The sequence below is a fragment of the Vanessa cardui genome, chromosome 29, assembly GCF_905220365.1.
Source record: "Vanessa cardui chromosome 29, ilVanCard2.1, whole genome shotgun sequence".
NCBI lineage: Eukaryota > Metazoa > Arthropoda > Insecta > Lepidoptera > Nymphalidae > Vanessa > Vanessa cardui.
In genome coordinates, this window is record NC_061151.1 from 6,373,008 (window position 1) to 6,398,332 (window position 25,325).

At 34.2% G+C, this 25,325-nt stretch overlaps 2 protein-coding genes across 4 annotated transcripts in view; one reads left to right on the forward strand and one right to left on the reverse strand.

Annotated features, from left to right (window-relative positions):
* Nucleotides 1-5,989: 5,989 nt before the first annotated feature.
* LOC124541922 (esterase FE4-like) lies at nucleotides 5,990-14,433 on the forward strand. Its single transcript, XM_047119853.1, has 4 exons — nucleotides 5,990-6,159; nucleotides 11,733-11,861; nucleotides 11,979-13,264; nucleotides 14,060-14,433. The coding sequence occupies exons 2-4, from the start codon at nucleotides 11,733-11,735 to the stop codon at nucleotides 14,217-14,219; spliced, it is 1,575 nt and encodes a 524-aa protein (XP_046975809.1). The 5' UTR covers nucleotides 5,990-6,159; the 3' UTR covers nucleotides 14,220-14,433.
* Nucleotides 14,434-18,878: 4,445 nt separating this feature from the next.
* LOC124541883 (juvenile hormone esterase-like) overlaps nucleotides 18,879-25,325 on the reverse strand; it is a 39,865-nt gene continuing 33,418 nt past the window's right edge. For all 3 annotated transcript variants that reach the window (XM_047119793.1, XM_047119791.1, XM_047119792.1), the window contains exons 3-4: nucleotides 23,080-24,344; nucleotides 18,879-22,422 (exon numbers count right to left, since the gene is read on the reverse strand). In XM_047119793.1, the coding sequence (XP_046975749.1) occupies nucleotides 21,654-22,422; nucleotides 23,080-24,344 (2,034 nt within the window). In that variant the 3' untranslated portion in view covers nucleotides 18,879-21,653. The remainder of the gene's footprint in view (nucleotides 22,423-23,079; nucleotides 24,345-25,325) is intronic.

Consider the following 25,325-nt stretch of genomic DNA (forward strand, 5'->3'; position numbering starts at 1 on the left):
AATTAACTTCTTCCTGCTTTGTGTTTCGGAGTTTTAACATTAAAGATGAGGCGGAAGTTTAAAGAGCCCCAGACATTGTCACATTCTACCATTGATTCCATGCTTCTAAGAACTTACATAGGAAAACAAAAATTTAGAATTACTTGACTTAAACAAGTTGTAAAGAAATTACATTAATTCCTTTGTATATTCAAATGATATCTAGACATGGTCACTACACTGTTTATAATTCTTTAATATACAATAATATAGGTTGATAAAATTATGTTTTAAAAAGACGTCCTACGGCGACTTCATAAAGAAAAAACATCTTTGTGAAACAGCTGATATTTAGTATCATTTTATCTGTGGCCACCTTTCTGTCTCTGGAATTTGGACTTTGACTTTGACAATGTATAAAAGACGAAAAATTCAAAACAGTTTGAACTTCAATATAGGTTGTTTTCGCTTGCGTTAGCTTTGGTTGACACACGTGTTAGTGAGATATCTGTGTTTTTATATTAATTCTGTGTAACTTTTTTATGAATTTTCAGTGCAAATAGTTTAATTTTATGGTTTCTGGGTTTTACTAACATAATTCGGTTTCGGTAAGTGTTATTTTTCTTTTGATTATAGTTATAGTATATTAGTTAAGTTACAGTAGTTAGTTTATAATGGATGTCGATCCACCTCCCGAACCTCCTGATCCCGGGGGTTCAGAATGTCAGACTGATCCTCCAACATCCTCTTCTCGCAAACGCTCCGGCGATAAGTCTTCTTGCTCTCCTGATTCCTCTTCAAAGAAAACAGTTATCCACCCTTCTACCGCTAGTGCCTCTATCCAGAATGTTTATGTTAATCCTTCCTTTATTGATGGCCCAAAAAGTTACACGGATGACGACAAAGGTCCCTTCATTGTCCATGTCTCTCGGGAAGTAGCTGATCCAGCTGCAGGTAACTCTATTAGAGCCATTAAATTCGGACAATTTCTGCATAAACACAAGATTGGCTCTATTATGAATGATGGTGTTAAGAATGTTGGTAGGAACAAAATAGAAATACAGTTTACTTCAGCACAAGCTGCAAATAGTTTCCTAAAAAACCCACTTCTAGCACTCTGTAAATATGCTGCTAACTTACCCACATATAATATTACCAGAATGGGTCTAATAAAAGGCATCCCGGTAGACTGGTCTATGGAGGATCTAATTGAATCAATTGAGCTTCCTCATGGATGTGGGGAAGTAATAAAATTGAGGCGTCTTAACCGGAAGACTATTAACGAAGGAGTTGTGTCTTGGGTACCAACTCAATCGGTAGTCATAACTTTTAAAGGTCAAATCCTTCCTAGCAAAATATATTCATTTCATACATCCCTTCCCGTTGAAATATACAATCTCCCCACAATAATATGTTTAAACTGTTGTCGTTATGGCCACGTTCGGACTCAGTGTAGATCTACTCCCAGGTGCTTTAAATGTTCTCAATCTCATACGGGTGATTCGTGTGAGGTTATTAAAGATAATTCTACATGTTTACATTGTTCTGGCAAACACTTTGCCACAGATAAGGATTGCCCTGAGTATTCTCGTCAGCAATCGATTAAAATTGTAATGGCACAAGATAATGTCTCATACATGGAAGCTGCCTCTCGCTTCCCTAATGTCCGCAGATCCTATGCTGAGGTAGCAAAAGAGTTGTTCTCTGTTCCTGCATACGTCCCACCCATCCCTGGTCCTTCGAGGTCCACCCCTAGTCCTACTAAATCTTACAGACAAACCGTTGTCCGCTCTCCCTCCCCTAGACTTCCTCAAGGAAAGGGGTATGATAAACACGCCCATCAGGCCATAGTTGCCAATTGCGCCTCCTCCTCTCCTAATGGTTGCGCTCTAAACGTTCCTCAGCCTTCCCCACCTAATAATAATCCTAATTTATTGGAATTACTCACCAAAATCCTCCTAAATATCCTCAGTACATGTAATGATGTCCCATTACCGTCCAACGTTGCCAATGATTTATCCCAGCTATTTACAATCCTTAATAATGGCCCCAATCAGATTCCTTCAATGGAACTGTCAAAGCGTCCGTCGTAAGAAACCTGAACTCCTCTCACTTATTAATTCATTTAAACCTGTCATTATTGCCATCTCTGAGACATGGCTGATTCCCGGCTCTCGTTTTCGGGTACCGGGTTTCTCCTGTTTGAGGGATGACAGAAATGATGGGTATGCAGGTTGTGCCATCTTGATCAGGCACTCCATTCCCTTCTCCCAAATTTCCTTACCTCCTTTTAGCCAGCAAATCAATGCTGTAGCTATCAAAGCCTTCAACATCTCCTTTTTATCTATCTACATTCCTCATCCTAACCCTTCACTTGTTCCTGAATTACACTCCATTTTTTCTTCCCTCCCAAGCCCTGTTCTTGTTATGGGGGATTTTAATGCCCACCATACATTATGGGGTTCCTATTTCTGTGATGGATTTGCCCCCTTGTTGGTGGACATTGTTGATGATGTAAACTTTTGCATTCTCAATGATGGTTCGCCGACTCGTAGGGTTTATCCTAATCAGAATCCTAATTCTGCTATTGATTTATCCATAGCATCCCCATCCCTTTCCTCGCAAATATCTTGGAATATCCTTCCATCTACGTTTGGGAGTGATCATTTCCCTATCCTTCTTTCATTAAACAACAGATCCATTGCTCCATCCAAATCCTCCCCTCTCCTTAAATATAAACTTAAAAATGCTAACTGGTTAGCATACTCTAACTCTGTTGATGTCATGTTAAGCTCTCTCCCTGATTTTGTGAACGGTGAAAATGCTCTTGCTTACTACGAGCTTTTTCTTAATATTATTAAATCCTCTGCTGATTCCCATTTCCCACAAAAAAATCTTAATAAAAAAATTTGCATCTCTCCGCCTTGGTGGGATGAAGAGTGTAATTCCTTGGTCCAACAGAGATCTGAAGCCGAAGAGTCATATAATGTATCTATGACTTCACAAAATTTTATCAAATATCAGCATATAGATGCCAAAATTAAAAAACTATTTTCCAGAAAGAAAAAACAGGGATGGACCAATTTCTGTGAATCCCTTAGTCCTCGGTCTCCCCCTCAAACAGTTTGGAGAAATCTTAAGAGATTTCGCCGCTCCCTCGATTCTGATAACCCAAACGCCTATAATCCATCCGTATGGCTTAATGATTTTACTACCAAACTTGCTCCCCCCTTTGTTCCATGTCGAGATAGTTTTATAAATTTTACTCAATCATCTACCTCAGATGATATGGATAGTCCGTTTACTATCTCAGAGCTACACACAGCTCTGAACGGACTGAAGGACTCGTCACCAGGGGAAGATGGCGTGCCCTACTCCTTTATAATAAACCTCAGTGATAAAGCTAAATGCGTCTATCTGAATATAATTAATGCTTTTTTCTCAACAGGAATCGTCCCGGAATCTTGGAAGTCCCAAATTATTATCCCCATACTAAAACCGGGAAAAAGCCCTTTGGACCCCAATTCTTATAGACCCATTGCTTTATCGTCTACACTAGTGAAAGTTACTGAACATCTCCTAAAAAACCGTTTGGAATGGATAATGGAAAGCAGAAATATTCTCTCGCCCTCTCAATTTGGCTTTCGAAAGGGTTTGAGCACTCTTGATAGTCTCAGCATTCTTACGACAGACATTCGAATAGCCTTCTCTAACGGAGAGTACCTTGTGGGTGTTTTTCTAGATATTACTTCTGCATATGATAATGTTCTTCTTCCGGTACTCAGGCAAAAATTGCAACAGCTGAGTATCCCTCCGAGGATTACTCATTTCATATGTAATCTGCTTTTTTGCAGATCAATTTCTGTTAAATACCAAAATTGTATTCTTCCCCCCAGGATTGTCTGGAAAGGTCTCCCGCAAGGTTCAGTCCTTAGCCCTCTGCTTTATAGCATTTATACCCATGATCTCGAATTGTCTGTGAATAATTTCTGTAACATACTTCAATATGCTGATGACATCGTTTTATATTTTAAATCTACATCTGTTGAAAATTTAACTTTGCGATTAAACTCTGCTTTACATTATCTTGACCTATGGCTCTTTGACCATGGCCTGTCTTTGTCTATTGATAAGACTCAGGCAGTTGTGTTCACTAGGAAAAGACAAATTCCTGTCTTCGACTTGTTTTGTGGGGATCAACGCATCAACTTTGCCAACAAGACGAAATTTCTAGGCATTATTCTCGACAACAAACTGAATGGAATTTGTCACTCTGAGCATGTTATTAAAAAATGTGAAAAGGGTATTAACGTCCTTAGAGCAGTCTCAGGAGTCTGGTGGGGAGCTCACCCCTATTCTCTTAAACTACTGTACAATGCAATAGTTCGTAGTCATTTAGACTACGGACTATTTGTCTTAGAACCACTTAGTAAATCCGTTTCTGAAAAACTTAATAAAATTCAATACAAATGCCTCAGAATAATCCTAGGAGCTATGAAAACTACTCCCACTAACGCTCTGCAGGTTGAATGTGTTGATCCTCCGCTTCAACTGAGAAGACAATTTTTATGCGACCGTTTTGTAGTAAAATCTTTACAGTTATCTTCTCATCCTCTTTGGTCCCGTCTAAGCGAACTGTCCCAACTCTGCGTTCGCTCTAGAAGTCCATCCTTATTATTAGACAGTTTTTTAAAATTTACTACACTCCCACATCCTATCTTAAGATTCCAGTCAAATCCTCTTTTTTCCACTCCATTTAGATCTCTAGTCTATAATCCGTCAATCATTACAGATCTTGGTCTTATTAAAGGGGCCCCTGATACAAACTCAAAATTTCAAAGATTTCTTCATCAAAATTGGTCAAATCATTTACTTATATTTACTGATGCCTCTAAACTATCCCCTGAAAGCTGCGTCGGCTCAGCCTGTTGGATCCCCAAATTCAAAATTGTCCTTCAATTTAAATCCCCTCCTGAATCATCCATCTTTACCGGTGAAGCGATTGCAATTTTAGAAGCCATCGTTTTTGTCCACTCCCATGACCTCAGACACACGATAATTTTGACAGACTCTTTGAGTTGTCTGTTGGCAATTAAGGAAAATCCGTTTCGTAGTAAACGAAAGTTTTTCATCATCCTTAAGATCAGGGAAGCATTGTTTTCTTGTCATCAAAAAGGGCTAGATTTATCGCTTGTCTGGATACCAAGCCATTCTGGTATTCCCGACAACGATGCAGCAGATTCATTTGCTAAATCTGCTATATCAACTGGCTCTCTTGATCATTTTAAAAACTCAACACAGGACTTGTGTGCTCTACCGAAAATTCATCTTGTTAAATCCTGGAACTCTGTTTGGGAAGTTTCATCAAAATCTAAAGGTAGATTTTACGCAAGTCTACAACCAGTTATTCCGAGGCGACCTTGGTTTTCTCATCACAGGCAAACTAAACGTTGGGTCACCACAACTATCTGCCGTTTACGCCTTGGACATGCATGTACGCCCGTTCATCTTTGTAAAATTAGAGTTAGAGATCACTCTTTGTGTGAATGTGGCCTTGACGAAGGTTCCTTATCCCATATACTGTTTTCTTGCCCCAATCTCCTCCACCCCGTATATGACGTTCTCCCTCCCAAAGTTCCTCGCCCTATTAATGTTGAATGTTTGTTAATGTGTGTGTTTAGTCCACTTTGTAAATTTTTATGTAAATATATTGAGCGTAATAAAATTAAGTTGTAAATATTTTTGTGATCGTTCTTATTTGATGTCTTAATAATATTGTAATATGTTTATCTAATTATTTATATATTGTATTGTTTTAGGTTATGGGTTAACAGAGAGTCTACTACTATTGTGCCCTTAAAATTAATTTAAGCCTGCAATCTCGACCGCACCGTTCAATCTCCATCGTGTCTTCTCCATCGCACGTGACATTGGCGAAATAATCTGTGCTCTCTTGGCACAAATAAAAGCCATATATAAAAAAAAAAAAAAAAAAAAAAAAAACTTCAATATATAAAGAATAAATATCGAAGAATATTGTCTGTTTTGTTGAGTTATGGAAATTGATGCACTGTATTTCAAATATTTATTTATAAGCATTTACTCAGCTGTCATTAATTTAAAAATATTATTTACTAATAAGTGCTAACTCAGTTTTTTATCGGAACTTTACTTATCACGGTAAGTTTCAGTTCAATGAACTTAATATGTTAAATTAAAAATACAATTTCTGACTGTTTGTTAATGTATCTTATCCTATCTTCTTTATCTTGCCTGTTTGGCTTAGATATAAAGTCGCAAGACCTCAGTCAATGGATTCAAAAATGAGTGGTTTTTCTATCAAATAAATCTGGCTTTTCTCGTTAATTGGCTGATCACCCTTGAGTTTTGCCGAAGTAAGAAACATCAGGACAACATCATCTTATCCCAGAAAATAATATATATTTATAAAATATGAATTTCTAAGACTAAGTTCAAATTCTTAAAATAATCAGTGTGCTTATATGGGACAAGAAATTCTCAAGGGATTAATACAGAATGTTAAGGCACATAAATAAGTTATTTGTTCACTCTTTTGCAGAAAATTTCGAATATTGTGTGGCATTTTTATAATTCTTCAAAATATAAATTTAAATTCTTTAACTTTTAAGTGGCAATTTTTCTGTTATCATTCAATTTGTTTTACTTTAGTTTGTGTCTCATAAGTAAACCAATCTTATGAATTACAATATACTTCCTGTTTTTGGTGGCCATCTACATGTTCTTTTTTTTTTGGGGAAGTTGGCTATGGTAGTCACTATTCTTCCTAATATTATGTCAGCACTTATAACTTTGATTAAAATAAAAGTGCTTGTAATTAGAATCAAATTTTAGTATCATTCTCCTTAACCTATATAGAGAATATTCATGTTTATTTTTTGTCAATATAAATCCTTTTATTATTTAAATTATACATTTACATTGAGATTAATCAGGATTTCCAAAATAAAGTTTTTTTATAAGGACCTTTCATAGCAACTGTTTAACCATCTGGCATAGTGATCTACTTCTAGTGCCTCTTATTATTTCATCTAAAAAATGTTTTTTATCTAATTTTGAATGAAGAAATAAATGCAATGACTTTTGTACTCCGATTATCCAAATTAATTAGGACCTATGTCAATTTGGATAATTTATATCTTTTTTTTTTATAGTATATGTTAGCCGACGAGCATATGGGCCACCTGATGGTAAGTGGTCACCAACATCCATAGACAATGATGCTATAAGAAATATTAACTGTTCCTTATAATGCCAATGCACCATCAACATTGCTATGTCCCTTGTGCCTGTAGTTACACGGGCTCACTCACCCTTCAAACCAGAACACAACAATACTGCATACTGTTCTTTAGCAGTAGAATATCTGATGAGTGGGTGATACCTACCAAAGCGGGCTTCCACAAAGCCCTACCACCAAGTAACATATATAGTTTGATAATAAATACATAGAATAAACGTTTAATTAACACAGTTTTATTATAACTCTCACTTGAATATGTCGATGAGAGTAAGTTTGCACCCCTATCAAGCCTTAACAAAAATAAAATGTATAAAAATTACTTAGTTTAAATATTTTATATATTGATAATTGGCGGTTGGATTCATCAGCGTTCTACTGTATAACGAAAGTAGGATTGTGAATCAATCATTACAAATTTCATCAATATTGCTTCACTAGCTTAGCTGTGGAAACGTAACAAGTGAATATGTTTTTGTATTTACAATATAAGTATAGATAATTTACATTACACTTATCGGAATAAATTTAACAGTATAATTAGTTGAAAATATTTATGTATTCACATGTTATCGTTATAGGGAAAATTTGTATTGAAATATTTGGGGTCAGTTTTATACAATGACTGTTTAATTTGAATTTTTACCTAAAGTGTTCGAATTGTTTAACCCAGTGTGTTGTTTCTAATTTATATAAAAACTTTTTTATTATTATTACAGTTATTAACTAACTATTTACCATGTTTTTTAGTTTTATCTGTTGGAGCTCGATATTTCGACATTATCTACGAATGTCTTGTTCACAAGACTGAAGTTTGCGGGTACTAGTAATTGTAGTAATAAAAATAACCATGTTAATTTAAAATCTTTGTTATTATTGTTTATGTGGGCACACTAGGACTTCACGAGCAAATAAAAGTTTATATACATACTATATATACTCAAGTAACAAACAGTAAAATATTAACAGCCTGTTAATTATCCATTACTGAAAGAAAAAAAGAAAGAACACTTTTATTTGGGACAAAATGACAATTAGGTACAAAATAAAAAGTAAAAATAATAATAATAAATAAATAACATAACTACTAATAACTTAACATTTACACAAATTTACTGGACGCATTCTCTCTATTTGAGGAGATAATTTGGAGCATATTCCACCCTACTCCAATAATTAGAAATTAGACACATGCAGGTTTCCTCACGATGTTTTCCTACACAGCATGAGATGAATTAAGTACATGAAAATACAGTTGTGCTTCTCTGGGCTTGAACTCGCGATCATCGGTTACGATGCACGCGTTCTAACCATTGAGTCATCTCGGCTCAAAAAAGCAGCACAAGTTTAAACAAGTTTGATATCTCACTCAATAGCGGATTGTAAATTCAGGACGAGTAATTAATAATTATTAATTAACGATTAAAACAATTAACTGACGTATATTTGGCGGAAATTTAAAATGAGTCTATGGTATTTGTATACGGTGTTATGACATTTCATTCAATATCATAATTTATATCACATTATTATTTGCATATTATGGGGCTATTGAATTTACTTTATTATATACAATTATTATTGTAATTAATTAATGAATAATTTGTAAAACTGTAATTAATATTATTTTATATGGCATAGCATTTAATACTGGCATGTAACACTATTTCTTATTTTAAATATGATTGAGGTGTCATTAGAAAATAATTGGACGATAGCGGGGCATTGTAACAAAAGATAGAGAGATTGGAGCATCATTGTAGAACGATAATATTATTTTTGCCATCCCGAATTACTGAAATTACACTAGTTAATGTGTTTTCATGGTTCGGTTTTGGTCAATTTTTTTATTCCGCATGGGGTCTCGTACTATAGTGAGAACCGGATGCGATCTATTAGTATTGTTAAACAGAGTTACCTGAGTAAGATGGACTTAATTAAGATTGTTTAGTGACGTCATTTAAACAATGGTTAGTTTTTTATTAAAGCAGGAAAATGCTTTATTATCTCATTTTTGACGCCAAAAAGTAATATTGTTTTGGAATAGTCTGAGTCTTTGAAATTAATTTTAAAACTCATTTGCAAACAGTATCATTTGGCTGACGATATATATGTATATGTGACGTTTTCTGTGCAATTGTTGGAAGTCAAGATAAATCAAAATCTTTATTTAAATACTAGCGACCTGCCCCGGATTCGCTAGGGTACAAAGCTGATACTAAATGTATTACAGGATTTGTTTATTTACGACATCAAATTAGAAACTTATAGAATTATCAGTGTTTATTTACTATATTGTCCAAGTATTGTATACAAAAACCGTCCTCTCGAATCACTCTATCTGTTAAAAAAAACCGCATCAAAATCTGTTGCGTAGTTTTAAAGATTTAAGCATAAATATGGGTATTATATTAAGCATAATGTATATATATAGGGACAGAGAAAGCGACTTTGTTTTATACTATGTAAAAGTAGTAGTAAAACAATTTTGAATCGTCATGGTAGTGTTAAATAAAATGCAAATCTTCCAGCAGGTAGATTCTACTAAGAAGAACCGGCAAGACAATCAGAAGTTACTCTTTTTTCACCATTTTAATTATTGAGTATGTCAGTGAAGTACAATTGTTTTTTTATATCCTGCCTAGAAGTCTGCGCTTTTTCTATCTTTAATATCATCTCGTGTTGGATAGTATGTCTTATTCACTCTATATATCACATTAACAACATGTTTTAATATGTCATAAGTGGGTATAGTAAAATATATATTCTGATAAATGATAGTGGGTATATTATAATAAATATTGACATAAGTGTATTTCGATTCTCTAAAAAAGTCCCAAGGTCAAGATTTTGTCCAGCAGTAAGACCTTTTTCTCATATGGTCACATGAAATTGCAACTACCCACGAGAAATTTATAGAAAATAAATAAATATCTGTAACACAAATCCGACGACCTCCGTGGTCGAGTGGTGTGTACACCGGTTTTCATGACTCCAAGGTCCCGGGTTAAATTTCCAAGAGTCCATGTAATCTACATGGACTCTTGGGAATTCATTAGTTTTCTATGATGCCTTGGGTGTGGGTGTTTGTGGTACTGTCGTTACTTCTGATTTTCCATAACAGGGATCAGAGTAATGTATGTGATTTTACCTTCTCGAGTCGTGAATTAAAAAAAGTACCCAATGTCCTTCCGAGAGTCAAACTCTCAAAACAGTCAGAATTGTCTCGATATCAAATTTCATCTAAATCGCTTCAACGGTTTAAGCGTGAAGAGGTTATAGTCAGCGTTATTTTCACATTTATAATATTAGCACAGATCCCTATTCCAATGAAAGTAGGAAAAAAGATAAACAAACCTTGACTTACATAATTCATGCGATTTGCTAATAACTCAGCTATATTGTGCACTACTAAGAGTTTATCATTAATACATCATTATTTATAATACAACACTACACATCACTGTATCATCCTCCTGCCCTTATCACAATATTATTTGGGGTCGGCGCAGCATGTTTTCTCCTTCCATACTTCTCTGTCAGACGTCATCTCACAGGTAACATTATTTCTAACCATATCTTCTTTCCCACTATCCATCCATCGTTTCCTTGGTCGTCCTCTATCTCTATATCCGTCCACATCCATGCTCAAGGCTTTTCTCATAATATGTCCCTCAACACTACACATCACTTATTTCCACTTTAATGTTATTCCCAAAAATCCGATAACGTTCAAAATTCAAATCGCCATTTTATCGCAAATCCATAGTGAATATCATAGATTAATCAAGCTCTCGACCAATGAAATCGCGTGATTTTACTGTCAAATGTTTTATTTATCTCTTTTTCTGTAATTTCTGGAGCTGACTCTAGATATACTGTTCGTATTCTTGGGTCTTGTGTATAATATTACGTGCGTTTAAGTTACTTGTGCCTGCATGATATTCCACCAACACGCATTGAAACAGCGTACTGGAATATGTTCCAAACCTTCTCCTCAAGAGGAGGCCTTAGCCTAGCAGTGGGAAATTTACAAGCTGTTACTTTACTTTACTACATGATTTTATCTTCTGCTAGAATCGCTTGTGGATTATGACAGTTGGACTTGTATTTTTATTTATATTGTATTACAGCGATTAATTTTTTGACACTTACCTTATCAATTTTGTATATCTACTATGTTTTGGTAATTTACATGGTGGTAGGGCTTTGCACAAGCCCGTCTGGGTAGGTACCACCCACTTATCAGTTATTCTATCGCCAAACAACAGTGCTCAGTATTGTTATGTTCCGATTTGAAGGGCGAGTGTGCCAGTGTAACTACAGGCACTAGGGACATAACGTCTTAGTTCCCAAGGTTGGTGGCGCAGTGACGATGTAAGCAGTAGTTAATATTTCTTACAGCCTCATTGTCTATGGGTGATGGTGACCACTTACCATCAAGTATTCCATAAAAAAAAATTCTTTGTTCTAGATGCCCCAAGTCAAAGTTCCTCAGGGTGTACTTAAAGGCAAGATTTGCACTACTTATAATGGCAAGAAGTTTTACAGTTTCGAAGGTATACCATACGCGAAACCTCCTGTTGGTGATCTTCGCTTCAAGGTATAGTGTTGATAAATTTTTACCAATTATATCAATTTGTATGTTTTAGCATTAAAAATTTTCCATATTATTCCAAAATGTTAGCAATAAGCGAAGCTGTTATTTGTCAATTTCCAGGACCCACAAGAGCACGATGGCTGGTCAGGTATATGGGACGCCACTAAACCGGGCAATAAATGCCCCCAAGTCAACCCAATGGGTAAAGGAACTATGGAAGGCTGTGAAGACTGTCTGTACTTAAACATTTACACACCAATGCTGCCAACCGACGAAATAAAAAAGCTTCCTGTGATATTTTTCATTCATGGCGGCAGATTGACAGTGGGCTACGGCGATTACTATAGACCGGATTATTTCATTCATAACGATATTATATTAGTAACGATCAATTATAGATTGAGTATATTCGGCTTTTTGTGCCTCGAAACACCAGAAGTTCCGGGTAACGCCGGCCTGAAAGATACAGTCATGGCTTTGAAATGGGTTAAGAACAATATAAAAAACTTTAACGGCGACGATGATAATATTACTGTCTTCGGCGAAAGCGCGGGAGCGGCTATCGGTACGTCGTATTTGACGTGCAAAATGGCGGATGGCTTGTTTAGTAAAGTGATATGTCAGTCTGGTACATCGATATCTGATTTGTATATTATAGGCGATGATCCGATACACAGAGCTAGTGTGGTTGCGTCGTTTTTAGGACGAAATACAAGAGACAAGAGCGAACTCTATGATCTCTTCGCAAACGCATCTGCTGAGGATTTAGTTTTCGCCTCACTATCTGCAAAACTGACCGAACATCCGGCCGTTCTAAGCGCATTCATTTTACCGGTGATAGAGAAGGAGTTCGATGGTGTTGTCAGATTCTTCGAAGAACCGCCGCTAGTATCGATACGAGAGAATCGATTGAAAAAATTACCCGTTTTGGTAACGGTGCATTCTCATGAAGGTGCGTTATTTGTGGAGAAGGACGAATTCGGAAATGTGATATATGTTGACAATTTCGAATATTTCATCCCATCATTCCTGTCTCTAGGAATGGATACGCCGAACGCCAGAAGATTCGCGAGTAAATTACGTCAATATTACATGAAAGGTAAACACGCTGATCACACGACAAAAGATGAATACTTACATCTCGTAAGCGATCATTACTTCCTTCGAGATATAATGTTATTCGTCGAATTGCTCTGTAGTTCCCAAGATGTATTCCTGTGTAGATTTGGCTACTTCGGTAATATGAATATTAGGGCTATGAAAAGCTTAGGCGTTAAGGGCGCGACACACGGCGATCTCATACAGTATATATTCTATCGAGAAAGTAAAGTGAAGTCGGCGTCGGAAAAGGATTTGCTGATTGCCCAAAATCTCGTCGATGCGTGGTGTAATTTTGCGAAAACTGGGTAAGTTTGTTATTTTGATATTTATTGGCATAATCATTGATTTTGGACTTGTTGTCACGAATGTCAGGGTTTGGATCTCTATCCATCCTCGGAGGTATGAAATTACACTCAGGAAATAATCTTCTCTGATTTATTCCAAAGTAATGAGCTGAGATGTCCCAGTGATTAGAACGCGTGCATCTTAACCGATGATTTCGGCTTCAAACCCAGGCAAGCACCACTATATTTATAATTCATCTCGTGCTTGACTTTGAAGGAAAATATCGTTAGGAATCCTGCATGTATCTACTTGCATTAAAATTCTGCCACATCTGTATTCCACCAACCCGTATTGGAACAGCGTGGTGGAATATGTTTCCTTAATCAGAGAGCCTTAGCCCAGCAGTGGGAAATTTACAGGCTGTTACTTTACTTTTTACTTACTTATTTATTCCAAACTGAGGCGGTCTGATCGCTCCGACAGCTCACAAGCCTGTCCACACCGGCGGGCGCTCGGCCTTTTATAACAAAAATGAATGGCACTATTAACTCAGTATAACACCTCTTTGTGGACGCTATAAACTATTTCAAAATAATTTGACATCTCAGAATTCACTTAAGTATTATTTTATTAATGAAACAGTTTTTAATAATGAAAAATGATTAGCATTTCTGGACATGTGTTCTCACACTGACAGATTTTTAGCACATTTGTCAATAGCTATGTTGTTTTCTCTTAAAATTTTCTTTTTATTGTCTTGAGGGTAGTCGATTTTTTTAGCACCAATATAACGATCTTAAATCTTCTCTTTCCAGGAAACCAACATTCAAAAACCTGAGCTTAGACTGGCAACCCTACGATACAGATAAAAAAATATGTCTTAATATCGAAGATGATATAAAAGTCGAAACATTCCCCGCGTTCGATCGAGTTAAGTTTTGGTTCGATTTAACAAAAGGGAGGTCGAAACTGTAATTTTTTAAAAACATTAATAATGTTCTAAATGTGTTCACTTAACGCTTATTCTAATGGAGAAAAGACCATAGACAATATTGACCTTGAATTGAGACGATGTCATTGGTCGATATTTAAATAGTCTATGGTATTTAATTTCGTAAATAAATAGTGTCTCAAATATCAATAGAGTTGTTATCGTAGCTTTTGGTTGTGGATATAAGTAGATGGATGAAGTGTTATTTTATAAACTAGTTGTGCCCGCGACCTTGTACGCGTTTGAACTTAACCAAAAATAAAATGTAGCCTAAGATACTCCTTATTATATCAGTTATCTACCAGTGAAAGTCCCGTCAAAATCGGTCCAGCTGTTCCAGAGATTAGCCGGAACAAACAGACAAAAAAAAATACAGACGAATTGATAACCTCCTCCTTTTTGAAGTCGGTTGAAAATTGTAAAAAATGGTATTTTGGTATATGTACCGTGTGTACATACAAATGCATTGAGTAAAAAAAGGGCTATTTTAATATTACAAACAGACACTCCAATTTTATTATATAATATATATTCAATACCATTTGTAGTGTATAATATAGCAAAGCTTTTACCAAATCGTGTGGAATATTGAATCCTAAAGATAAAATTTATTCCGTCTCACTTTGAAATCTTTAAAAATGCTTAAGATATTATTAGTTAAATATTGCTGTCTTTTTCTTTTATTTTACTCCTTCTGACATTAAAATGAATTGAAATTTTATTTTAAAGCAATTAGTGCGAGTATGCTTATATGGTTTATGTAATTGTCGTATGTTTATTTTTTGTGTTGACGTTACGCTTTTTATTGTGACCTAATGACCGTTTTGTGTTCAGTGCAATTAATTAATTAATAAAGTCATGTCTTCGTTTTTATTTATACAATATAGCTCAGGAATAATTTAGCTTTCTATAAGTAAAAAAAATTGTTCATTAATTCCCTTTACATGCAAAACAAATTTTATCTCTGTATATTTTTGTATATTTATTTTTTATTACATTTTAACAATTGAACACATATCGTTTAATTGTTAAAATGTAATAAAAAATTCGGGGAAGAATTTTGGGTTAATTGTTAAAATTAAACAAATACTATCCGTATTTGTTGTTAAAGAGGATTTTCTAATTTATATATATACATACAGTTTAACATAAATTGACGTATAATCAAATGACACATGTATAATGTACAGTCAGAGTAAGAAAACCTTCGTCAGTTTTCAAATTAATTCCTTTATCGAGTCTTAAACTCTTAGTACCTTTCGAATCTAAACCTCGAATCATTGCGACGCAATATGTCATTCTCGATCGGTAAAGCAGATTATCGCTCATACTGAGCACACGAAAATAGATCTTATGGTGACGAACCTTTTCTTACCCCGACTGTACATTAGTAGGAGTTTTTCGTAATAAATACGTTATAACTGGTGAGTCAGTGGAACATTAAAAATGTGTTGCATAAAGCTTTACTATCATTTTCATACACAACAGACACATTGTTTATATGCATTTTTAATGTCGTTTAAGTTTTTTGTAATGGTAGCAGAACAAGTAATAGAATTGTTACATATAATGCTCTTTATATCGTGTTACAATATTGTAAAGATATAAAAAGCTCAATATATATATATTGTTGGAATAAACAAGCAACATCAGCGTCAAGTCACACAAATTCACTTTTACAATTGTAATGGTAGCAGAACAAATCAAGCGTTTGCATAGTGTAAACTCTATATAACGACACTGAAGGGACTGTGCATTTTATGGCGTTATAGAGAGTGGTCGTTAAATGAAGAGAAGAAAATTCAGAATTCGAAAAAAAGTTTATTTTAGTCTATTGTTAGTACTTATTTGAACGCTATTGCGTATACTCTGTTATTTTTGTCTGACGCCTTTTGCTGCACCAGTAATTTTGTTGTATATTTTTAATTATTTTATTTATATCTGATATAAAGGAAGTAATTTTCCAATAATTTAGCTGCTTTCAGAACTTCTTTAACGCTCGGTGGAGGCTCAAGCTCATCCGTCTTATCTTCTTCATCTCTTTGTTCTTGAACCTCATTTCTCACTGAATCCAAAATTTCTATGTCTGTGAGTGAAGCCGTTCTAAGCAGGCAGTTGTCTACTTCGCTGTATGTTTAAAAATTTACCGTATTTCCTGCCATGTTGACTTGCTGAATCCACTCATTTAAAGGAAGGTCGTCGTCGCTATCAAACTCAAGTTCTGTTTCCACCTCATCAATCGTAGAATACATATGATAACGTTGTAATCCATGATTCCTACTTATTAGGCATGGTCACAGTCTACACGTGCAAGCAATCCCAATTTGTAAACAAATGAACGAATTTCTTAGAAAGTTCCTAATGCGTGGTGCCGACATTCGAGTTTATTGAGGGCTAGAATAATAAAGCGACAATAGAACGTACACAGATGCACAATTTTTTTTTTTTAATTTTAGCAATTTCAAATTGCTAAAATTAAAAAAAGGTACTTTTTATTTCTCAATTGTTGTCGTTATTGAGAGTGGGTGTGATGCTATGTAGAGTGTCTCATTGTATAGAATACAAGCTAAACCAACTAAAACCAATTGATTTCGACGCTTTAGAGAGTTTGCCGTTAAATCGAGTGACGTTACATGGAGTTTACACTGTATTTATATATTTTTCTATGATTATTGATAATGTTTATTAATATAATATATATCGCCTTTATATAAGTCGTTTAGTGGATGTTTAGTTTAACAGTGATTTCTGTTTTGTTATCTTTTATATCAAATCAAATCAATTTTATTCAAGTAAACTTCACAATGAAGCGTTTTTGAATCATCAACAATTAAATACTACCACCGTTTCGGAATTTGTTTAAAATTTTTTGAGGAAGAAAACTCTGTTTAACTAATTGCCGCTAAATAATTTTAATATATATGGATTTACACACATTAAGGTGCACACTTAGTGTAGTCGTTTTACGCACTATAAACTATCTTATAAGTTAGTTGGGTAGCTCTTAATAACGCACGCCGATATTATTATTATGTGGAGTAATATGGTGAGTGAACAACATAGCTGAACAATATTTGATGGTGTTCCAAGCGAGGTAAAGTAGGTAGTTTACTAATGTTCCCTTTTACTCCCAGTAAAAGGGAACATTAGTAAAATAAGAGTATAATTTGTTTACCAGAATTTATTCCAAAAATGTAACAAGTTCAGAGAGTTATAAGATTGTTAGATAAATACTGTTTTTTATTTTATTTAATAAAGTTTATTTTTAAATTATTTTGAGTTTCTTTCATACTCTTATTATATATCAATAAACTCAACCTAAACGCCTAGCTACACCTATGGCCATGTTACAGAATTCCTTGGTGGCAGGGGTTTATGCAAGTCCGTCTGGGTAGGTACCACCCACTCATCAGTTATTTTACCGCCAAATAACAGTACTCATTATTGTTGTGTTCCGGTTTGAAGGGTGAGTGAGCCAGTGTAACTACAGGCATAAGGGACATAGAATCTTAGTTCTAAGGTTGGTGGTACATTGACGATGAAAGGAAGAGTTAATATTTCTTACAGCGTCATTGTCTATGGGCGCTGGTGACCACTTACCATCAGGTGGCCCATATGCTCGTCCGCCAACCTATACCATAAAAAATAAATATAATAATTCTAATGTAAAGCTAGTGTAATTTCAGTAGTTCAGGATGGCCAAAATAATCTCTCTATCCTTTGTTACAATGGCCCGCTATTGTCCAATTGTTTTCTATTGACAGCTCAATCATATTTATAATAAGAAATATTGTTCCATGCCAGTATTAAATGCTATGCCATATAAAATAATATTAATGACAGTTTTACAAATTATTGATCAATTAATTACAATAATAATTGTATATAATAAAGTAAATTCAATATATTCAATCCCTGCTATATTAATAATATGCAATAATAATGTGATACAAATTGTGATATTGAATCAAATGTCATAACACCGTATTGAAGGCTAAGGTAACTCTCGTAAAATTAGTCTAAGCATACCCGATTGTCGTAACTTCGCATCATTAGTAAAGCGGATGAAATATCGATGTTGTAGTCGAACTTCAAATGTCACCGTCTTTATTTAGCTTAACATTGTACGGTTGTAAGATAAAGATGAAACGATGTGATATCGAAATCTCATCAACAACAGCAGCAGCCTGTAAACTTACCATAGCTGAGCTAACTCCTGCTCTCCCTTTAAGAATATTCGAAAAATATTCCCCACCCTTTTTCAATGCAGTTTGACAGAATTTCTATGAAATTAGACACATGCAAGTTTCTTCACGATGTTTTCCTTCACCGCCGAGCACGAGATGAATTATAAACACAAATTAAGCACATGAAAATGATGTGATGCTTGCCTGGGTTTGAACCATCTCGGCTCATATATCTCATCACTAGCGTTTGTTTCTCTTTCACACAGATACTCATAGTTTTAGAATTAATAACTTTATATGGATTCGTAAACTGCTTTGTTACGCGTTACGTAACGCATTACGGCACTAGGTTGCCATTCTCTAAGCCTTTTAACGTAAGTTAATAGGTTTAAGTTACCAGCACAATTAGTCCATACTTAACGCAATGTGGCGGTATTATTCAAATAAAACAAAAACTCTGACAAGATTTATTTATTCATATTATATAAAAAATACGCAATCTGTATTATGCGCAATAATAAAATGGAAATTATAACTAGAATCATTATTGGCACTGGTTATCTACATTAATTTTAATTTACAAATCGATAAATTATTTGACGAAAAAAAAAAATTTCAAGTGACTAATTTTTTTTTTTATTTCTAGTGCGAATTTTCGTGCGTAATTATTACTTACAATGGTATGATACAAACAGGTTTCGTCTTAACAGTTAAGGTAATAGGATTCACAATTCCATTCATTTAAACATTTACTTATTTTTATTTTATTAAGAGCTCCACTTGCGTTTTAGCGCGTAAATTAATGTCACTTTGACTTTGACACTCTGTGTTGCCAGTTAAAAAATAAATATTTTCGATGAACATTATTCGAAATAAATATTATAATTATGTAGTAAATTTAATATCAAATAATTTTCTTATCACACAGCGCCATCACGCAATCGGAGCAGTAACTTTACATTCATGATATATTTAAATGAAAGTAAATATTATTCAATAAAAAATAAATGAAAATGCAATACAGCCTACGGAATGGCGAAGCAGAATCTATTTGACAAATAACTAAGAATAAAAATGACATAATATCGTCTCGTTTCCACGCGTTTCTATTTTGTATTCGCATCTCGCTCGCACGTAATCGCTAAAAGTTTATTTAATTATCAGGGTCTTCCATATTTTTCAAGTTATTTCCATTAAAATATAGTTCCCATCGACTTTAATACAGATTAAAAATATCTTATGATTGTGATATAATTCTTTATTTTTCCATTGTAATATTATATTACATAATGGATTACTTTTTTTTAACCAACTAATAGGACAAGACCGGTGATACATAATATTAGGAACTTTAACATGTAACATAACTGTTAATATAAATAAAATGGTACCACTTTTGAGACTGACCACGCTACCACCGAGTTCACGAATGACTGTAAGTCCCTGATAATTACAGACATAACCAACAATTATTCTGAATAAATATATTATTTTAAAGATATCGTATATAATGCCAAATTAAATTTAGCTTAAAACTAATAATATATAGGTTTAAAGTAAACTTTTTTTTTATTAATTTGAATGTTACATCTTGATACGATTTATATATATTTTTACAATTGAAGAATTTGTAACAAAACCTTTTTATTTTTGTTAAATATATATAATACAGTCAGATTAAATGAACTAAATATTTAATATCTTAAAAATAACTCCTTAAAATATTTGACTAAGTTACTTTAATGTGCTTTTTTTTTAATTACTATAAATGCAATGGAATGTAATCTGTCAAATGTATTAAAAAGTTTCCCGCCAAAAAAATAATTAGCTTTTTTTATAAATATAGTGAAATACAATTAAAAAAATAAAGAAAAAAAATAATATTTCGTTTTAAAAGGCACTTGAAATCACACAATGAAATTAATATCACTTATGCAAATTGTAAATAATATGAAAAATAAAATTGTAAGATACACTTTTTATATTAGCATGAATGTGACTGATATTATAAAAAAATAATTGTTTTTTTTTTTCATATCTTTGACCAAAGGAACATATGTTACAGCCAGAACCATAAATCAAAATTATTTTTAAATAAAATTACTGCCAAAAGTACTTCTGATCAATTACATGTTAGTTTTTTTTTAATTTCTGTCATAATCATCATTGTATGTGTATAAGTGTTGTGTTGTTTCTTGTCGATAGTATATTTAAGCTAATTCCGTCAGTCAAAAGTATTTTTGACCAACAGTTCTGAAAATAACATATATATCTGTTTGACAATAATCTGGAATACTAAATCATTGAGCTGAATATAAAAAACAAAACAATTTAATAAGCTTTAAATTTATAGTCTGCTGCACATTTGTCGAGCAAGAGAAAACTACCATTGCTGTATTTAAGTACAAACAAAATACGTTAACATTATAACAAATAAAAAATATTTTTGACTAACTTTTTTTTTCCATTAGCCCTCCGTGTTGCCAGTGTTCTGAACTCACGATTATAAATTACATTTTAGAAATATAAATTGCAAAATTAGAAACATAGTTTTGAAATTTCTGCTCAGCACTTTAGCCTACATATTATCCCAAATAATATATATATACATATACATATCTATACTTGTTCATTAGCCTGTGTTGTGCAGAATCCAACCCACAGAAGTACTAAATTTATAAAAGTTTTGAATACTTAAATTTAAACAGATAATATTACAAAAGAAAAAAAAATGCTTCACATGTATAATTTATTGTCACCATAAAAGTATTTCATCTCTTTCGAATCTAATGAGTTTTTAGTAGATCTGTGGGTTTAGTTAAATCTGCATAATGTAAATGTAAAAAATCAATATTGTTATGTCTTTTTTCTTTTAAATAGTTTCCATTGATACTTATAAGAATAAATAATTTCCCAATTAAAAATAAATGCAAATCCAAATTCAGATTTTTCTGGAATGTTCAAGAATGACCAATTAATGTCATAGTTTTTACAAATTGTCAAGAAAACATAGATTAATTGTAGCTAACATTTGAATACATAAATAAACATTATCTATTCAGAAATAATGGACTTTAAAACTGTATATGTGAATATAAGAAAATCTATTTCGATAAAAAATATAATAACTATTTCTTAAACGTACGAATAAAATATGAAGGAATCGAGTTAAATATAAAAAAAAAATTGTGGCAAAATTAGACAGAATACATATACCAGTGAAGTTTGTCTTCACTTCTTGCCTCCAAGCGATTCGAAGAAGTTCACAAATTTGTTGACTCCAATGTTCTTGGGTAAATCGTCTTCTGGGGGATCGTTGGCTCTGATGACATCTTTCGGATTCACGTTATTACTCGGCACCATTTTGATTTCATTCGACGGCCTAGGTTTCTTCTCTGTATTACCATTGAATTTGATCTCTTCGACGCCATTCTGAGGCGTTTCGAATTTCTGTTGAATCTCAACGATATTTATACCAAAGTCTTCTGGTTGTTCGACTATTTGAACCTCTGTTGGTTCTACTTCTTCCTGTACGATATTGTCCGGTGTGTGTGTGTCCACTACATTGTCCGGTACTGCGATTTCTTCAGTAGGAACATCGACTGTATTATTTTGATGTACAGCTTCATTATCGTCGACTATTAAACCTTTTATTTCTTCATTACCCTCAACGGTCTCTTGCACGTTAACTAATAATTGTGTCTCTGTTGTTTCAACATTGTTAACGATAGTTGAAGTCGTTATAATCGTCTCTTCAACGATCACTGGAGCCGTTGAAAATTCTAGTTTCTCGCTGATTGGAACAATACTCTCATTTGTTGTGGGATGATCCCAGATTTTGTAGTATTTACCGTATAATTCGTCCCAGTATTCCATTTTCTCTTGGTCCGGATTCGTAGCCAATGATAATTCGTTGCCAATATTTAGATAACAGAGATTGTCTTTGGTGACTGGCGACCACGTTACTGGGAGGTAGTGGTTTTCATCTGGCGTGGGGTTACTGAAAATACAAAAAGGAATACTAATTACTATTTATGATTAGACCTGTATCTTATACTAATCACAGGAGATGAAGAGACAAAAAAGAAGACTAAATCAATGTGGTATATTTTGATGTGTTCTTGATTAATCTGTGATATTGATTATTGAAATTAATCTTGTAAAAATAACCAGTTTACCAACACGACAATAACCTACGAAGGTATCCCTTAAAACATTATTATTTTCATGTGTTTCATATAATTAATTAATTAAAGTTAATATTGTTTGAACATTCTGAATTAATAAATAAACCTATAAGCATTTTATATAATATCCCTGTATCTAAATGAAAAAGTAATAAATTTAGCCTGTAAGGCTGTTAATGTCTCCAGGTCTTAATACTCCTCTCTAGAGAAGTTTGGTCGTTATTCCACTATGCGCAGCGTAACGCAGATAGGTGAACATAAATGCGCCAAACTCCTACGCCATATATACAGTTTCGTCACAACGCTACTTAACCACAGCCATAAATTATAATCTCAAGTTAAGCTAATGAAAACTGAAAATTCAGCAAGGCTTCCTAAAGTTTGAACTCGCGACCGTCAGTGTGGATTCACGTATTCTAAAAACTGGACCATATCGACATTATATTTATAAAGAAATCGTATAAACTCACCCGCCCTTAGCGAAGTTTGTCCACAGCCTCAGCAGGCGTTCCCTCATCTTAACATCCTGTGGCTCTACTTCCTTCTCCAAGTCACTCTTGAACAGATACCCCACTTCATCCACATGCCCAGCGCGCTTCAGGTCCAAACTTTTCAGGATGTGCTCGCTCCAGTCCAATTCGCCATTGTAGTTAAATTTGTAGAAATAAATCGGCTTATTTGTGTTGTTCACTAGGTATTTGATGTACCGGTGCATATTTATATTGTATAGACAATCAGATACTAAATGCGCTCTATCTTTTAAGCTCTCGTCGCTTGAAACGTCACCTTTGAAGTATAAAGCCTTAATTTTATCTGCAATAGCTAACGCTTCATCTGAATCCCTCTCAATGTTGAGGTCTTTTGGGATGTACGATTGTAAATCGTCTGTATCGTGAACCAAAGCGACTTCTACAGATGTTGAACCGATCATGACTGGTACATCAGCTACTCGACCAGATGTTAGTACATCTACAAACGGCTCAGTTAGGAAAGCTTCTACACCTGGGAACTCTTTCTCGACGACCGGCGCGAACGGATTCAATGTCTTATCCATCGTACCGACCAAAGGCGCCATCCTCTCGTACGCCTCTACAATATCTTTGACTGGCGTTGTCGATAGAAACTCATGAATTTCATCGATAGCTGACGATTCGCAGCCCAGCTCTTTAGCTAGAGCTATTGCGTTATCTATTGGACTCCTTTGAATCGCCCAAGTGTTCAACGCTGTACCGGATTGTATGATAGCTTTGTTTATCAAATTCTTCGTCAAAGGACTCGCTGTGAGGAGCGTGACCAATGCGCTGCCACAACTTTTGCCGAAGACAGTTAGATTGCCTGAATTACCTCCGAAGCTCTTTATATTCTCTTTAATCCATCGAAGAGCTTGTACGATATCTTTAGCGCCCGCATTTCCAGGTACATCGGGAGTGTTCAGACACAGGAAACCTAGAGGTCCGCATCTATAGTTAATAGTTACAATAACTACATCCTTTTCTACTAAATAATCTGCACCGTATAAGTTACTACTGCTTGATCCCATACGAAATCCACCGCCGTGAATGAAAACCATAACAGGCAGGAATTCTCCGTCCACGCTGGGCGTGTAAACATTTAGGAAGAGACAATTTTCATCTCCCAGGTACTGTTTGTGGAAGAATGGTTCGATTTGAGCGCAGCTGTTCCCTTCTGAAGTGGCCTCGCGTACACCGTCCCATGGCTCTGGTGGCTGTGGGGCCTAGAAGTAAAAATTATTGCAAAATTAAGTATTAAAATATAATAAAAGTAATAAAGTTTTAACAGTGTTAGAAAGCATTAGGGGTGTACCCAGTAGAACATTTTATTATTGTGTAAAATTCAAACTAAAATTAAATAAAGTAAATCCAAACAGGCATAATACGAATCAGAAAAAACATGCCTTCCTAAATAGTCCATGACATTGTACCCTGGTAAGAAGTTGCTACTATCTATTTAAAATAAGCCCGATTTCGTCTACTGACTAAATATAAGGTGGCTAATACCACAGAAAAGTAATGGGATTTCCATTAAAAAATCTTCGTAATGTATTTACGAAGATTTTTTTACGAAAGCACCCAAATTCGATCAAGATCAATGGCATTCCTGAACACTTTTCGATAGTGTTGGATTCATCACATAGTTACGAGAACGAGGAAGTGAAGGGTGCATCAGGGAGGTGTTTCCGTACACCCTTCAGATAAGCCAAAAGGTCAAAAATCAGCCCATACATCATCATCAACTACGCGCTAGCACTTCGGTCATGGGAGTTTAAATTTATTCCTGATATTCGTTTAATTATGTCGTTTCAAATTCGAAGTAATTTTTGATAAAACTTATCAAAATATTATCACAGCTGAAGTGATAGCGAGATAAATAAGATCGATGACGGAGTACTCTCGAGTGGTTAAGTTAGTCACTTTCAAATTCATGAACAAAGTTATTTTAACTACCAAACTCTGTATATCATACTCAATATAACTCCATAGTGTATTATGTAGAGTACATTAGATTTATGAACTTAGTCCTTTAAATATTAATATTATTGAATATAAAGAAACTCGGTGGTCGTTTCGAATTCGTTAGGGAAATTAAGAATTTCATTAGGCAAGATCGCAGTGGCACCGTGGCAGTGGATTCTATCTATGATACCCAGATATTCACTCAATTTTGAATAGAAAATTTTATCAAAAATGATTCATCC